This window comes from Lithobates pipiens, unplaced genomic scaffold (assembly GCF_037356315.1).
Source record: "Lithobates pipiens isolate NorthernLeopardFrog02 unplaced genomic scaffold, aLitPip1_a1.2 Scaffold_19, whole genome shotgun sequence".
Classification (NCBI taxonomy): Eukaryota; Metazoa; Chordata; class Amphibia; order Anura; family Ranidae; genus Lithobates; species Lithobates pipiens.
In genome coordinates this window covers 438445501-438464034 of record NW_027507764.1, presented here as the reverse complement: position 1 = coordinate 438464034, position 18534 = coordinate 438445501, and the positions used below count along the sequence as shown (strand labels likewise).

General features: G+C 44.0%; 1 protein-coding gene across 4 annotated transcripts in view; it reads left to right on the top strand.

The window, feature by feature from the left end:
- The window catches only part of PRKDC (protein kinase, DNA-activated, catalytic subunit), a 794135-nt gene that overhangs the window by 705504 nt on the left and 70097 nt on the right, over nucleotides 1–18534 (top strand). For 3 of the 4 annotated variants that reach the window (XM_077492661.1, XM_077492662.1, XM_077492660.1), the window contains exons 79-80: nucleotides 12952–13172; nucleotides 13304–13396. The exons of the other annotated variant lie outside the window; for it this stretch is intronic. In XM_077492661.1, coding sequence (XP_077348787.1) covers nucleotides 12952–13172; nucleotides 13304–13396 — 314 coding nt within the window. The remainder of the gene's footprint in view (nucleotides 1–12951; nucleotides 13173–13303; nucleotides 13397–18534) is intronic. 4 annotated transcript variants of the gene reach the window in all.

Sequence of the window (18534 nt, the reverse complement as noted above, 5' to 3'; positions counted from 1 at the left end):
TAGGCAATATTTAATTTTTTTTTACTGGTTATATGTTTTGAGTTAGAGGAGGTCTAGGGCTAGAATTATTGCTCTCGCTCTAACGTTCGCAGCGATACCTCACATGTGTGGTTTGAACACCGTTTTCATATGTAGGCGGGACTTGCGTATGCGTTCGCACATGGGGACATGGGCGCTTAAAAAAAAACATTTTTTTATTGTTCATTTTACTTTATTTATTTTAGTTTGACATTTTTTTCCCCCAAAAATAATTTTTTTAATCCCTTTTATTCCTATTACAAGGAATGTAAACATCCCTTGTAATAGGAATATGGCATGACAGGTCCTCTTTACAGAATGTTGCAGGGTATTGGCGGGTGTTGCAGAGCATTGCAGGGTATTGCAGAGTGTTGCAGAGCATTGCAGAGTGTTGCTGGGTGTTGCAGAGTGTTGCAGGGTGTTGCAGGGTATTGCAGAGTGTTGCAGGGTATTGCAGAGTGTTGCGGAGTGTTGCAGGGTATTGCAGGGTATTGCAGAGTGTTGCTGGGTGTTGCAGAGTGTTGCAGGGTGTTGCAGGGTGTTGCAGGGTGTTGCAGGGTGTTGCAGGGTATTGCAGAGTGTTGCAGGGTATTGCAGAGTGTTGCAGGGTATTGCAGAGTGTTGCAGGGTATTGCAGAGTGTTGCAGGGTATTGCAGAGTGTTGCAGGGTATTGCAGAGTGTTGCAGGGTATTGCAGAGTGTTGCAGGGTATTGCAGAGTGTTGCAGGGTATTGCAGAGTGTTGCAGGGTATTGCAGAGTGTTGCAGGGTATTGCAGAGTGTTGCAGGGTATTGCAGAGTGTGGCAGGGTATTGCAGAGTGTGGCAGGGTATTGCAGAGTGTGGCAGGGTATTGCAGAGTGTGGCAGGGTATTGCAGAGTGTGGCAGGGTATTGCAGAGTGTTGGCAGGGTATTGCAGAGTATTGGCAGGGAATAGAGGGGTTAATTTTCGGTGAGCAGCGATGTGGGCACTGCAGATGCAGCCCACATCGCTGCTGACACCGATCTCTTCCCCCTCCGCTGTACCGATCGGTACAGAGAGGGGGAGGGAGGAACCGGCGTCATAATATGACGCCGGTTTGTTTACAAGTGATCACTCCGTCATTTGACGGGGCGATCACGTGGTAAACGGCCGCGATGAGCGGCCGTTTACCGTGATTCGTGATGCGCCGGGTCCACTGGACCCAGCGGTCACAGATGCTCTCGTGTGCGCACCCTAGGGGGCGCGCGAGAGCAGAATTCTGGGAGGCCGTTAATTAACGGCCTCTCAGAGTTAAACAACCGCCCTGAAGCCGTTAATCGGCAATGGGCGGTTGTTAAGTGGTTAAAGCCAGACCTTCTTGCACAGGGTTTGGTATGTCATCCTACTTTACGGACAAGGAGTTTAACAGGTTTGACTGTTGAATCCCACTCTATAAAAGATTGTGGGTGATCTCCTTCAGTAGTGTCTACTTTGACTAATGCCAGGAAGCCGACTTCCAGAGTCACTTACTATAGAATCTGGAAGGCATAGGTTTCTTGGTATGGATCCAGGGGTTGGCACCCCAGGAGGTATGTCAATAGGCAGGATTCCTGCATATGGGATCTGAAATGAAGCTGGCCTTGACTTTTATCAAGAGCCAGATCCAGGCCGATGTCAATGTATTTTCCTACGGCCTCTTGCTTCCCACTCTTGGTGCATAGCTTATTCAGGGGGTAACATGGTTTATTCCCCTTATCAAGGCACCTCTAAATCCTTAGGATTTAAGATTGGTCTTGTCGGCTTTGTTAAATCAGCTGTTTGAACCTTACGAGAAATTCTCTTGGTTCTTTGACAAGAAGGATAATCTTTTGCTTGCTATTTCTTCTAGAAGAGTATTGGAACTAACGGCTTTGTCTTATAAGAGCCATATTTCATCATGTATAAGGACGAGGTGATTTGATGTACTCATCCTGAACTCTTACCAAATGTGGTAACAGGTTTTCATTTAAACCAAGATAATATTCTTCCTTCCTTTCTCCCCAGAAGCCTTAATCTGGGCAAGAGAAAGCACTACAGTCTCTTGATGTAGTAAGAGCGATCAGAATCTATTTAAGGGTGACCGCTCAGGTTCGCAAAACACAGGTTTTGTTTGTACTGCCAGAGGGTCCAAGATATGGACAGGCAGCGTCATTCACTATTTTCCAGATGGGTTTGTCAAGTGATTTATCAAGCTTCAGTTTAAAGAAGACAATTCTTCCTTCTCATATTAAGAGCATACTCATCCAGGGTGATTAGTGCTTCTTGGGTGATGTATCATCAGGCCTCTATGGCTCTGATCTGTAAGACCGCAACATTGGTCTTTGGTTAGGACGTTTATCCGATTTTTTTCAAATCAATATTAAAGGTCATGAGGAGATTGCCTTTGGGAACAACATATACTGCAGGCTGCAGTATGAGTCATCTGGCCTCCTGTTTCCTTGATTTTGTCTCCCCCTTTCAGTTGCCATTGCTATGGGACATCCCACATAGTTATTACTATAGTGCTGTGTCCCCTGATGTAAGAAAATAGGATTTTTAAAACAGCTTACCTGTAAAATTCTTTTCTTTGATGTACAGTGGTGTGAAAATGTGTTTGCCCCCTTCCTCATTTCCTGTTCCTTTGCATGTTTGTCACACTTAAGTGTTTCGGAACATCAAACCAATTTAAACAATAGTCAAGGACAACACAAGTAAACACAAAATGCAATTTGTAAATGAAGGTGTTTATTATTAAAGGTGAAAAAAAATCCAAACCATCATGGCCCTGTGTGAAAAAGTGATTGCCCCTAAACCTAATAACTGGTTGGGCCACCCTTAGCAGCAACAACTGCAACCAAGCGTTTGCGATAACATGCAATGAGGCTTTTTAAGTACCAATGTGTAAGTACTTTGTAGTAGAGCTGTACGATTCTGGCCAAAATGAGAATCACTATTTTTTTTTGCTTAGAATAAAAATATCACAATTCTTGCAACATAAAATCTTTCACATTATACAAAAAAAATGTGCTAACTTTACTGGTTAGGTTTTTTTTTTTTTTTTTTTTAATTCATTAAAGTAATTAAATTTTCCAAAAAAATAGCATTTGAAAGACCGCTGCACAAATAGTGTGACATAAAATATTGCAACAACCACCATTTTATTCTCTAGGGTGTCTAATAAAAAAAAAAAAAAAAAAAATATATATATATATATATATATATATATATATATATATATATATATATATATATATATATAATGTTTGGGGGTCCTAAGTAATTTTCAAATGTCAGAAAAATGTTTAGTGTGATTAAACTTCTTTCACTTACACACAAATTACTCTATTCCATTGACAAATTGTTACAATGTTTATACTTAAGTTCAACTGATAAAGAATGTTTTTATTCTTGGCAGACTGCCCAGTTTTTCTCTTCCTTTCTTTTGATGGCTGTGGCTTCAGAAGAGCAGAGAGAATTTTTTACGTAGAAAGAATTGTGAAACACTTTAGTCAAGATTGCGATAACAGTTCTTCACGATTAATTGTTCAGCTCTACTTTGTAGTTAGTTTCAAAATCAGCTATGTTTTGAGAAGAAGATTTTGTAGTTTTCCAAATCTCGTCCCATTTTGTAGTATCTAATGTAAATCCAAGATCAGATTCCCACTTAGCTACATACGTGGGCGGACTAGAATCCGATTTAGAAATGAGTTGGGCGTAGAGATTCGAGATAATTCCTTTCACATGGGGGGTCATGTTAACATGCATTTTCAAAGTATGTTAATTTATCAGTTAAATTTAGTTAAGTATAGGCCTTCCATGAATATTAGGCATGAAAAAAAAATAATCTGGAGATATCTGAAAATTTCTGAATTTGGAAGTTCATGACTATTACATAAGTCAGGGAATGTTTTAAAGGAATCAATAGAAATAAGATCATGTAGTTGGGTCAATTTAGAAGAGGTCCATGCTTTAAATTTTTTTAGGAAATATCCAGGAGGGATAAAAAAAAAGAGAATTTTTAAGAAACAATAAGAGTGAATTATGTGAGGATTGTAGGCCACATAACAATTTAGTTTTGTCCCAAATCACGAGAGATTGTTTAGTAATCAGATTTGTACGGGTTTTTTTTTGCGGTTAGAGGGTTGTAACCATAAAAGATTAGATATTGATAATGGGTCACAATCTATAGATTCCAAATCTACCCAGAGTGGTATTTCATGGTATTTAGGCAATTGTGCCAAGTCAGCTCCATGGTAGTATGTAGATATATTATAATATATAAATCCAAGAACACCTTGAAGCTTTGGCAGATATAGCGTGTGTTTAGGCAAGCACGGTTTTGAAGAGCCCCAAACAAAGGTTAATTTACGCTGTATTATTCTTAAGAAATATACTGTGACCGAGAGGGGTAAAACCCTAAAAACGATACAAGATTTTAGGTAGTATAGTCATCTTAATAACATTAATTTTACCTATCCAGGATATGTGGAGAGAAGACCAGTCAATTTGGTAATTTGACATACAGTAGGTGCCTGCGATATTGTGTCAATCTCGCCGCTTTTGTCTGCGAGATTGACAGCTGGCTCGCTTCGGGAAAGGAACGATGTTTATTTTCCTTTCCCAATAAGCGACAAGCATCCTGACATTGAGGGCGGGTTCACACTGGTGTGGGGATTCGACTTGGATTCCCGCCAATACCAGGCACTGTATTTGGTATGAATCTTAACCACTTCAATACAGGGCATTTATACACTTTCCTTACCAGACCAATTTTTAGCTTTCAGCGCTCTCACACTTTGAATGCCAGTTACTCATTCATGCAACACTGTACCCAAACAACATTTTCATAATTTTTTTCATACAAATAGAGCTCTTTTTTGGTGGTATTTAATCACCACTGACTTTTTTATTTTTTGCGACATAAGTGAAAAAAGAGCGAAACATTTGAAAAAAAAAAACACTTTTTTTAGTTTCTATGATAAAATTTATCAAATAAGTAATTTTTGTTCATTAATTTGGGCCAAAATTTATATGACTACATCTCTTTGGTAAAAATAAACCAAATTAGTGGATATTATTTATTCTCTTTAAAAGTTATAGAGTCTACAAGCTGTGGTGCAAATCATTGAAAATTGATCACATCTGATCACACCTGATGCACTGACAGCCTATCTCTTTCTTGAGGCCCTGAAATGTCAGGAAAGTACAAATACCCCCCCAAATTACCCCTTTTTGAAAAGTAGACAGTCCAAGGTATTTAGTAAGAGGCATGGTGAGTTTTTTGAAGTTGTAATTTTTTCCCACAATTCTTGGGAAAAAGAAGAATGATTTTTTTTTATTTATTTTATTTTTTTTACAAAATTGTCATAATAACAAGTTATTTCTCATACACAGCATATGCATACTTCCAATTACACCCCAAAATACATTCTACAACTCTTCCCGAGTATGGCATCACCACATGTGTGGGACTTTTACACAGGCTGGCCACACAGAAAGGTCCAACATGCAGGGAGCTCTGTAAGGGGTTCTAGGAGCATAAATGACACCTCTAATTTTCTAACGACCTATTACATTTGTGAAGGCCCTGGAGCACCAGGACAGTAGAATTACCCACAAAATTACCCCATTTTGGAAAGCAAACACCCCAACGTATATTCTATGAGGCATAGTGAGTCTTTTGAACAGTTCATTTTTTTCCACAAGTCTTTGGAATACGTGGAAAGAAAATGAAAACATCTTTTTTTTTTTTTTTTTTTTTTTACACAAAGTGGTTAGTTTATAATATATTTCTAACTCAAAGCATGTACATAGCAAAAATGACACCCCAAAATACATTCTGCTACTCATCCTGAGTATGGCAATACCACATGTGTGTGACTTTTACACAGTGTGTCCACATACAGAGGCCCAACATACAGGGAGCGCCATCAGGTGTTCTACGAGCATAAAATTACACATCTCATTTCGTTCCTACCTATCACACTTTTGAAGGTCCTGGAGCGCCAGGACAATGGAATTACCCTTAAAATGACCCCATTTTGGAAAGCTAAAACCCCAATGTGTATTCTGTGAGGCATGGTCTGCAAATAGGTACTCGGGTACGCTGATGGGCTGGTGACAGGTACTCTGTTACTCCGACGGGCTGGTGACAGGTACTCCGGGCTGGTGACAGGTACGCCGTTACGCCAACGGGCTCGTGACAGGTACTCGGGTACTCCGACGAGCTGGTGACAGGTACTCAGGTACTCCGACGGGCTAGTGACAGGTACTCGGGTACTCCGACGGGCTGGTGACAGGCATTCGGGTACTCGGATGAACTGTGACAGGTACTTGTGTACTCAGATGAACTGTGACAGGTACTCAGGCACTCAGGTGAACTGTGACAGATTTTCGGGTACTCAGATGGGCTGTGACAGGTACTCAGATGGACTGTGGCAGGTACACAGATGGACTGTGGCAGGTACACAGATGGACTGTGGCAGGTACACAGATGGACTGTGGCAGGTACACAGATGGACTGTGGCAGGTACTCAGATGGACTGTGGCAGGTACTCAGATGGACTGTGGCAGGTACTCAGATGGACTGTGGCAGGTACTCAGATGGACTGTGGCAGGTACTCAGGTACTCAGATGGGCTGTGACAGGTACTCGGGTACTCAGATGGGTTGTGACAGGTACTCGGGTACTCAGATGGGTTGTGACAGGTACTCGGGTACTCAGATGGGCTGTGACGGGTACTCAGATGGGCTGTGACAGGTACTCAGATGGGCTGTGACAGGTACTCAGATGGGCTGTGACAGGTACTCAGATGGGCTGTGACAGGTACTTGGATACTTAGATGGGCTGGGGCAGGTACTTGGGTACTCAGATGGGCTGGAACAGGTACTCAGATTGGCTGGGACACATACTCAGAGGGGCTGGGACAGGTACTCAGGTACTCAGAAGGGCTGGGACAGGTACTCAGGTACTCAGATGGGCTGGGACAGGTACTCGGGTACTCAGATGGGCTGGGGTAGGTACTCGGGTACTCAGATGGGCTGGGGTAGGTACTCGGGTACTCAGATGGGCTGACAGGTGCTCAGGTACTCGGATACTCAGATGGACTGTGACAGGTACTCGGATACTCAGATGGGCTGGGACAGGTACTCAGATGGGCTGGGACAGGTACTCAGATGGGCTGGGACAGGTACTCAGATGGGCTGGGACAGGTACTCAGATGGGCTGGGACAGGTACTCAGATGGGCTGGGACAGGTACTCAGATGGGCTGGGACAGGTACTCAGATGGGCTGGGACAGGTACTCACATGGGTTGGGACAGGTACTCAGATGGGCTGGGACAGGTACTCAGATGGGCTGGGACAGGTACTCAGATGGGCTGGGACAGGTACTCAGATGGGCTGGGACAGGTACTCAGATGGGCTGGGACAGGTACTCAGATGGGCTGGGACAGGTACTCAGATGGGCTGGGACAGGTACTCACATGGGCTGGGACAGGTACTCAGATGGGCTGGGACAGGTACTCAGATGGGCTGGGGCAGGTACTCAGATGGGCTGGGGTAGGTACTCAGATGGGCTGGGACAGGTACTCAGATGGGCTGGGACAGGTACTCAGATGGGCTGGGACAGGTACTCAGATGGGCTGGGACAGGTACTCAGATGGGCTGGGACAGGTACTCAGATGGGCTGGGACAGGTACTCAGATGGGCTGGGACAGGTACTCAGATGGGCTGGGACAGGTACTCAGATGGGCTGGGACAGGTACTCAGATGGGCTGGGACAGGTACTCAGATGGGCTGGGACAGGTACTCAGATGGGCTGGGACAGGTACTCAGATGGGCTGGGACAGGTACTCAGATGGGCTGGGACAGGTACTCACATGGGCTGGGACAGGTACTCACATGGGCTGGGACAGGTACTCACATGGGCTGGGACAGGTACTCACATGGGCTGGGGCAGGTACTCGGGTACTCGGATGGGCTGGGGCAGGTACTCGGATGGGCTGGGGCAGGTACTCGGGTACTCGGATGGGCTGGGGCGGGTACTCGGATGGGCTGGGGCAGGTACTCGGGTACTCGGATGGGCTGGGGCAGGTACTCGGGTACTCGGATGGGCTGGGGCAGGTACTCGGGTACTCGGATGGGCTGGGACAGGTACTTGGGTACTCAGATGGGCTGTGGTGGGTGATGACAGGTACTTTGATGGGTGGTGACAGGTCCTCTTTATTCGGGGGTAATCAGTGTGATTGGTGTGTACACTGGGCGGTAACAAGATGTTACCGCAATCTCCTCCTCACACACGATCAGTGTGTGAGGAGGAGAACCAGGTAACATCTCGTTACCGTGGTTTGTTTACATTCTGTGACCGGCTGTGATTGGACACAGCTGGTCACGTGGTAAAGAGCCAATTTAATTGGCTCTTTACTGTGATCGGGGTTGGGCTGTGTCAGGATGACAAGCCGCATGCACGAGCGCTGTAACGGCACAGTACATGTGCCCGGCTGTGATTGGACACGGCCGGTCACATGTATCGGGTGGTGGATGGGGATGAAAATCCCATAGATCGGGGGTGGGCTGTGGCCGAGGGACACACCTCATCCACGATTCTCCGTGCTCTCCGGCGATTTATCTGTCTCATTTTTTTACATCACAGAAACCTGACATTTTAACAGGGGTGTGTAGGCTTTTTATATCCACTGTATGTAAGAAAAAGGAACTCCAAATAGTGCTTGTATCTTTTTAAAGCCGCACAAAACCAAACAAACACATTTATTAAAATACATTTTTATTAAAATACATTTTTCAAACTCACATTTAACAGGGGCTCCAGTGCACAAACTATGTATAGCATGTACAATTGTGAATCCACCACACTCAGTGCTGCTCCGAAGATTGACAAGACGCTGAGATCATCTTCCGAGTGGCACAGAGCTGCTGATATTTTTTAGGTGGAGTTAAGTAAAAATAGAAAACTAAATTAATATGGTTGCATAAATTGCACCTTTTGATTTTATTACAGCACTCAGTCTTTTTGGGTAGGAGGTCTATATCAGCATGGCACATCTTGACTCCCACTCTTCTTTGCAAAAACACAGAAAGTCTGTCAGATTGCAAGGGCATCTCCTGTGCACTGCTCTCTTCAGATCACCCCACAGATTTCCAATGGGATTCTGGTCTGGGCTTTGGCTGGGCCAGTACAAAACTTTAAAGGAGAGGTTCGGCCTGAGCTCATTTGGCTGGACTTCTCATCATTTTACAATCCTGTGACCTGTTTTCTGCAGAGAGCAGTCTGAAGTCTGCTCTCTGCTGATGCCACTGGAATCAGCTCAGGCACAGTGTCCTCACGACAGTAAAGTCTGGATCCACCAGGTGCCTGGCCTCTCAATGAGCCGCTGAGAGCCTGAGACAGCCGCTCCCCATCCCTCCACAGCTCAGCGTTCCAGTGAGCGAGGAGAAGCAGAGAGGAGAGCTGCTATTTGAAAGTCAGCAGCTCTCTCTACCTGGAAATCTGTGAGAACCGTGCCGCTGGCGATGTTCGATCGCTCAGTTCTCAGTGTAGAGGCAGAGGGGGACAGATGCAGCATTGGACCGAAGCTGCATTCACCTAGGTAAGTATGATGGTGGGTTGAAACCCTACTTCTCTTTTAATCTACTTCTGGTGAAGCCATTCCTTTGTTGATTTGGATGTATGTTTTGGGTCATTGTCATGATGAAAGATGAAGATCCTCTTCATGTTCAGCTTTCTAGCAGACACCTGAAGGTTTTTTGCCAATATTGACTGGTATTTGGAACTGTTCATAATTCCCTCAACCTTGACTAAGGCCCCTCTTCCAGCCGAAGAAAAACACCCCCAAAGCATGATGCTGCCACCACCATGCTTCACTGTGGATATGTTGTTTTTGTTCATGTGCAGTGTTTTTGCACCAAACATATCTTTTGGAATCATGGCCAACCTTGGTTTCATCTGACCATAACACATTTTTCCACATGCTTTTGGGACTTCAGATGTGTTTTTGCATAATTTAGTCGGACTTGGATGTTTTTCTTCCTATAGCCCAGACAGATGAAGAATACAGGAGATTGTTGTCAGGTGTACCACGCAGCCAGTACTTGCCAAATAGTCTTGCAGCTGCGGGCATCATCCCGGTACCATTTTTTTTTTTTTTTAGAGGGGGCGATCGGCTATCCAGGAATAACAACTGATGCGGCTAAAAGCCGCTCGGTTGTTATCCCTGGGGAGCAGGAAGGGACATTACCACCTTCCACCACTCTTGCCGGGCCTCCCGTCCCACCGGGAGACCCGATTCTCGATCTGCCACTTCCGGCGGCTAGAGACAGACTGGCACAAAGCTGGAAACGGCTTTGTTCCAGTCATCTCTCTGTAGACATGGCAGTGACATCACTTCCTGTTTACTCGGCTGCCAATGGTGCCAGTTTAAAAAAATATATATATACAGTATTCAGAATCTTCGTTTTCAGTGATCTGAATACTTCTTTTAGACCCCCAATCCCTCCATAAAGAGTACCTGTCACCACCTATTACTGTCACAAGGGATGTTTACATTCATTGCAACAGCAATAAAAGTGCTCAAAATTTTTTGTTTTTTAAAAACACAATGTAAAAAAAAAAATAATAATAAATGACATAAAAAATAAAAAATTAAAGCGCCCCCATCCCTGCGAGCTTGCACAGCAAAGAAAACACATACGGAAGTCGAGCCCACATATGTAAACAGTGTTCAAATCGCACATGTGAGGTATCACCATGATCATCAGAGCAAGAGCAATAATTCTAGCACTAGACTTCCTCTGTAACTCTAACCTGGTAACCTTATTTTTTTTTTTTATTTTTTTTTTAAATGTCGACTATGGAGATTTTTAGTTACTGTAATTTGTCGCCATTCGACGAGTGTGCACAATTTTAAAGTGTGGCATGTTTGGTATCTATTTACTCAGCATAACATCATCTTTCACATTATACAAAAAAATTGGGCTAACTTTACTGTTTCGTTTTTTTCTTAATTCATAAAAGTGTCTTTTTCCCCAACAAGTTGCGCTTAAAAGACCGCTGCACAAATACCGTGTGACATAAAATATTGCAACAATCGCCATTTTATTCTCTAGATTCTCTGCTAAAAAAATATATATACTTTGGGTGTTCCAAGTAATTTTCTAGCAGAAAATACAGATTTTAACTTGTAAACACCAAATGTCAGAAATAGGCTTAGTCATGAAAGGGTTAATATTACTATACAATGTGCCCAGTGGGCACACCTGTTAGTGTGGAAAATGGACAGCTTGGCCCAAACAAATTAAAGTGACAACAAAGGTGAAGATCCACTTTAAATTGTGTAATCAAAATAACATGCTCTGTTAAAGTGCTGTTTTAGGAAGTATGACTGGCACTTCTCATGATGCAGGGCCCAACAACTTGTCTATTTTCCTTAAATACATTGAACAGGCTTTAAAGTGTTATTAAACCCACAATAGTAAAACAATAAATAGTTAAACCCACAATAGTAAAATCAGTCTGTACATGCTCAAGCATGCTTGTTATACTCACTTAGCAACCTAAGAGGTTAATCCTTTGCATTGTGTAAAAAGGCTATTTGATCCTGTATGCACAGATCCGTCTCTTTATCCACTTTTTGTTTTTTTCATTTGTACATATAGAATTTTGGGGTTTTATCCCCCCCAAAAAAATCAGTTTTTAAGAGTTCCTTTTGCACAGCATAACATAAACCTACAAATTTAGAGTACACAAAAAAAAAAAGTAAGCACCAGTTGAAACTTGTGCAGTAATGTGCATCAGGAGCACACATCACTGCACGCATATCAAGTGCAAAAGGACAAGACATGGTGTTTACAATACTCTGTTAGTATAGTATATTAGTTATAGTACTAAATGAATGTGCTAATCCAGTTGTGTGTTATGGATAGGTAGAAGAGTTGCCCAGTGAAGTAGAAGGGCACCAGAATAAAAACTTGCACAGCACAGGCCAATGTTAAAGTGGTGTTGCCATAAAAAAAAAATAAAAAATGCTTAAAATTCATTAAAAAAAATTGGAAAAAAAAATTACTCACCTCTAAATGCCTGTTGCTAGGGGGTCCCCCGTAGTCTGCCTCCTTCATTGCCCGGGCTGGTGACATCACTTCCCCTCTGCGCCACACAGTCATCTGGGACCTGTCACGTGTCCCAGATGACTGTGCGGCGTATCACGGCACGCCGTTCACGCTTGCGCAGTGGGGGCCCACAGTAAGAATGCCGGCCCCGCGAGCGGAGGGGGGGGGGCTTCGTTCCCCCGCATCGCTGGACCCTGGGACAGGTAAGTGTCTGATTATTAAAAGTCAGCAGCTGCAGTATTTGTAGCTGCTGATTTTTTTTTTTTTTAGGGGGCACCCGACTTTAGGAATGACCTGATACACTACATTTTTAGAATGTTACCCCAACATTTCATATTCCTGATATGTGCCTGCTGTACCATATACTTGTATGAAAAACGATATCTTTCTCTTTGTATTGCTTCATTTGTGTCAAATCCCTGGTGATCCTGATTGTCCCACTGCTTTCTTATTAAAAACTTAACAGCATTAGGCATGAGAGCACAGCATTGTCCGTTTTCTGGCTGTGTTGGCATCTCAGCCAGCTCTCCTCCAATGATTAGACTTCTGCTGACACTCCCAACCCCCGCACAGTCCTTCCCTAGCTTTCTGAGCTCCTTTTGCAGCTGAGAACAGAGGTTATGTGAACACTTATATAAAAAAAAAATTGTGAAAGAAATTTATTTGTATTGTTTTTATACGTATATGCAAATGTTTTGCCTTTCATTTTTATTTTAAACTGAATGGGTTGTTTTACAAGGTGAAGGGTTTATATATGCTTAAAAGTTTGTTTGTTTTGTTTTTTTGCCGTTCATTTTTTATGAATAAATTACTCTCTTAATTTGAATGTAAGGTTAAAGTTATGAGTTCCATCAGAAAACCCAAGCGTCTTGTTATCCGAGGAAATGATGAGCGGGACTACCCATTTCTGGTGAAAGGCGGTGAGGATCTGCGCCAGGACCAGCGCATTGAGCAGCTTTTTGATGTCATGAATATTATCCTTTCCCAGGATGCAGCTTGTAGCCAGAGATATATGCAGATAAAAACATACCAAGTGGTACCCATGACCCCACGGTATGAATACCTCTATCTTCTTAGTTCATGATTTGTGTGTATTTAATTTCATGTATTATAAAATTATTTTGTACAGCAGGAAACAAAAAAAAAAAAAATCACTAATTGATCTTTCTTTCCCATTTCTTTAGAATTGGAATTATTGAGTGGCTGGAGAACACGTGTACCTTAAAAGATTTCATTTTAGGAGCAATGACTGAAAATGAAAAGGAAAACTTCAACGGGTATTACTTTATATTATGCGTGTGTGTGCGTTGTAAACCACCTTTTTCTCTTACGTTCACTGACTGACACAGCTCCTTTATTCTTGACTATTGGGTTGTTAAGCCACCTTCAGGAGAGGACTAGGCAGAACATGTTAACATGCACAAAAACAGAACTTTCTAGTTCTGCCCAAGGGCTGTCCCTTCAGTAACAACCCTTCAGCCTGCTTCCTGCAGCCTCAGTTTTTTTCTGCCTAGTGAAGAAGGACCTAGGAACCCTGTGGGCCCATCGGTCCGTGGATTTTTTTCTGCAGAAGCTTGCCTTTTGCGCAAGATTAAGATTCTGTGATCTGCTATCAACAGCCGGCTGGGTGACAGGCTGGATACCCTCATCCTTGTAGTCTCCCCAGCCTGGCGAGCGAGTGCAGACCAGAGCTCTGCGCTGGGTTGGCCACGGCATGCCCCTCAGGCTCCAGGGCGGCCAGTTCGGCGTAATGCTCCGTGACACACATATGAACGGGCTACTGATGCTTGCGTCACAGTGTGCCGGGCCAGCTGATCGGAGAGTGGGTCTGTGATGGAATGTTTAACCAGTTTGCCAGGACTGGTAAGTACAGCTCTCACTAACTCAGTGGGGCTGAGCAGCTGGGCATTCCCTGGGAAGTCGATTCAGGAGTCCCTCACCTCCCTCTCCTCCTGTCCCAATTACCCCCCCCCCCCCCCCGTGGGGGATGCTGAATGGGCTGCTGAGCGGTGCATGTGCCACATGGGCAGGGGCCCCCTGGGGGGGGGGGGCTCTCACCTTGGGTGGGGGGCTGCGCTGGGTGACTGCCCTGGATGTCTGTTGTCTCTCCCCTGGGTGTCTGGAGGTCTGTGTCTGCTGATCGCTGTAGTGTTGTTTTCCGCCATTTCCTCTGCCTATTTTTCACTGTCCCTCTCTGTATACAGTGCTCGGCAGCCATTTTTGTTGTGACCAGGGAGAAGCATGGTCAGCAGCCATTTTGTTGTAGCATAAACAAGTTTTTCATGATCAGCACTGTTCCCTGAGGCTCAGCACAGTACGTTTTTCTCTCACAAGCATCTGGGAGCTGACACGGGACACAGGTACACCTAGCTGGACAGCACAGAACTCGGTCTGGGTGGTTTGTCCTGCGGTGGGGGCCCCTCAACCTGCAGCAGTTAGGAGGGTCCCATCACTGTCCTAAGTCCCCAACAGGTGGCAGACAGGGTAGGGGGGTCAGCATGGCTTAAGAAAACTGGTGTTTCTTTCCCCGAAATCCAGGCAATTGCAACCGGTTTGCCTGCAGACAGTGCAGTGCCTCTGGACGCTTGTCGGCGGTCCTTAACACGTTCATTGCCAAGCTGGAGGTGGTGCGTGGGCGCAAGGGCAGTAGAAAATGGCCCCTGCCCCCCCATCCTCCGGGGGGAGTTCTGATGAAGACTTGGGCCCCGCTGAGGCTGGTGACCCCTGCTGTGGATGAGGATGGGTCCCCGTCCAGGTGCGCGTGTGAAGAAGCGCTTGTTGGAGCACTTATCACAGCTGTGCGTGATACCCTGAAAATTCAGGACACAGCAGATTAAATTCATTTACAGGAATTGGGGCGACCACAACAGACCTTTTTAAGTCCCAAACACATGGCTGTACGTTACCCCCTTGAGGAGAGCCTTCCTAAGTAAAGGTCGGCACCTCCGGTCATGGACCCCCCAGTATCCAGGTTAAATGAAAGTAACCACGATCCCAGTAGAAAAGGTTCTTGTGTTCTAGGGCCCCAGGGGCAGGAACCAAGGCCCGTTCCTTATTTACGGTTGGGGGTCAGCAATATGACCACTACTGACCACAGGACTTGTGTCGCAGACACTTACTGAAGGGCAAAACTTTTGCACCGCAAAATGAAGAAGCAGCAGGCTACTCCCGTCTGCATGGAACTAGCAGACCAGTTAGTGCACGGTTGTAAGTACGTTTGGAACATGGCTCTGGATACGTTTCCTCTGTTATCCAGGGATTCAGTGTCGGCAGTGGTGCTGAGGCGCCTGATTTGGCTAAAATACTGGTCTGCGGACCAGGCATCCGAAAAAGGCCTTGACGGACCTATCCTTCCTTGGTGAGCGTCTCTTCGGAGCCTCATTTGATGACATTATTAAGAATGTCACAGGTGGGAAGAGTACCTTGCTCCCACAGGCCAGGGAGACTAAGGAGCCACGCCGCAGACAAGGGCCCTCATTTTCCGCTCAAAAGTGGCTTTTTAGTCTATCCGGGACTTCGGCTAAACGATCCCAATCCGGCAGGATGACCTCTGAGGGACAAAAGCATCCCTGGAACCGCAAGCCTGCAAGCAAAAGTGCTACCACATCAAGGTTTGCCCCCACCCTTCACACAGGTGGGGGTTCACCTTCGGGTGTTTGCAGCCTGGTGGGCCTCTCGGCTATCTGACCAATGGGTCTGCAAACTGATTTCCTCTGGCTACATGATAGAGTTCCTCTCTTGGCCACCAAACAGATTCTTCCCCTCCAGCATACCCTTACTCCTGGCTCACCAGGAGGCTCTAGTCTGAGCGGTAAGTGACCTGTTTAGCCGCGGGATGATAGTGCCTGTTCCGGAGTTGGAAAGGTTCCAGGGGTTCTACTCCAATCTGTTTCTAGCCCCCCAAAAAGGAAGGGCTATGTTCAATCTTGGACCTGGAAGCCCTCAATTGCTTTGTAATAGTACAGAGGTTCAGAATGGAATCAGTTCGCTCAGTAGTCGCTGCACTCCATCAAGGGGACTCCCTGGTGTCTTTGGACATCCAGGATGCGTACCTGCACATACCCATATGCCTCAGGCATCTCAGGTTTCTGCGATTTGCAGTTGGGGGAAGGCTCTCCCCTTTGGCGTGGCATCATCACCCCGAGTCTTTACCAAGGTATTGGTTCCAATTTTGGTGTTGTTGCGACAACGCAGGATCACGATCGTAGGCGATCTCCTACTGAGAGCATCTTCCACCTCAGAATTCTGAATGCAAATCCTTATACAAAAAAGCCGCACTAATACTTGTAAAATAAATTATTTTAAATATTGACTCAAATTAATCCAAATTTATAATCACCCACACCTTGATAGTGTTAAAAATAAATAATTGATAATTAAAAACCCAGATTTCATACAGTATAATATAGAAAATATATGTTAATTTCTATATCAACATACAAATTAATACCTAATATCATAAAAACATAATCCATAATGATAAAGAATTTAAATCAACATGAAAAACTTCACATTAATAAATTACTTCTAAATAATTAAATAAATGAATTTGTGAACAAATATTTGTGGAAAAAAATATATATATTCTTAACAAGTCTGACCAACTTATAGTTCATATAAAGTGTCCAATTTCCGACTTGAAAAGTGCATGCAATAAGTGTCAGCAGAGTCTCTGTGGTAGATTCCAACACACACCCTTTCAGAAAAAAGTGCTGTGAAATGTAGCAAGTACCACCACCAATCCACTCTTTGGCCACTTACCAGAACTTTAGGTCCCTATTAAATGGGACCCAGAAGCACGATAATAATTGCCCGAGTTGTTACACAAGATGGCAGGAAATATGATCACTTCACTTGCAGCCGTGGGTATCAGGCAACAATAAGCCATTTCAAATATATAAAAGAGGAAGGAATGCTTCGCATAGCATAAAAAACCTTTTTATAGTTTTATTAAAAAAACATACAAGTGAACACTCACATTATCCGGATATCACAGTGGCCATAAAGTAAACAAGAGCTGTCCGACCCACAACTACTGCCCGTAGTGTAGCACGTGGTGACGTCAGAACGTCACTCCTCCCTACGCGTTTTGTCACTCCAAAGACGTGGTCGTGGGAAACAGGCAACATTCTGACGCACCACTTAAATAACAACACAAGCGATCTAAGCCTCAGTCTGAGATCCTTAAGCTACACCTCTGCCATCTTGAATATGGGAAAAGAAGCTCAAACTCAAACCTATCACTACTCAAATAATATAAACAACATTTTATATATATATATATATATATATATATATATATATATATATATATATATATATATATATATATATATATATACTTAAAACCTCAGCTAGATTATACCTACTTCAGGTAGAAATTATACATAGTAGGCAAATCAAAGCGGTGCAGAACAGAAAGGCATTTGACTTGCCTGTACTGATATAACCCCATCAGAGTTATCTCTAATAAAGCTGAACCTAAAACAAATGGATACAGAAATTTAAATGTATCCATAAATTAACCAAAAAGGAACACAAACAGATGTCTACCGGCACTTATAAGATACCCGGGAAACAACTGAGTGATCCAAAATATGAAAATATAAAAATCAAATATAAAGACATCTAGTCAGAATGACCAAATAGTCCAATAAAGTCTAGCACTCTGGAATCGCCATTCCACTAAAAAAATCATATTTAATTTATTTGGACAAACCCCATATATCAAAACTGGTAGTAAGTCACCTGGATAATCTCAATTATCCCTGGATCGGCAGATTCGTGTTGAGCCAGCCAATCAGGGACTCCCTGCTCTGGTGGCTGAGGTCCCCGGCACTTCGGCCCGGAAATCGTTCCTACCTCTACATTGAACAGTGATCACAATGGACGCCAGCCTGACCGGCTGGCCTCCGTACTCTTAACCCTCTATTGGTCTTGCTCCCTGTTCCTCTCTTCCTGGAAGACATTGCTTACAAGTATGGGAGGACAGCACTCCCTCTGAGTTTCTAACTGTAATCCAGTATACAGCAGCTATTACAGTTTACAGTTAGTTAGCCAAGAAGCAGATAGTCTCAAATGACGATAAAGGTCTTGCAAAATGTTTGTCTCTGTGGGCTCATGATGTAGTCATGTATTTGTCGGTATGACCAGTGGTCTAAGGATGGTGTGTGTCTAATTCCTCTTGTAAGCTTGTGATTGATTTATAAATTTTTTGTTTGCAAGGCATTGTACCGCTAATAGTGGTGAGTTTCTATATGTGAAATGCTGAGCTAGTGCATTCATGCCGGGTGGAAAAATCAGGGTTAGCCGTTATTGGCGTTAACAGGCTAGGGGAGGTGGTCAGGCCTGTTGTTTGGATCACTGTCTGTAGGGTTTTAAGAGTCATCCTTATAAGAGGATGTTGTTTTAGCCA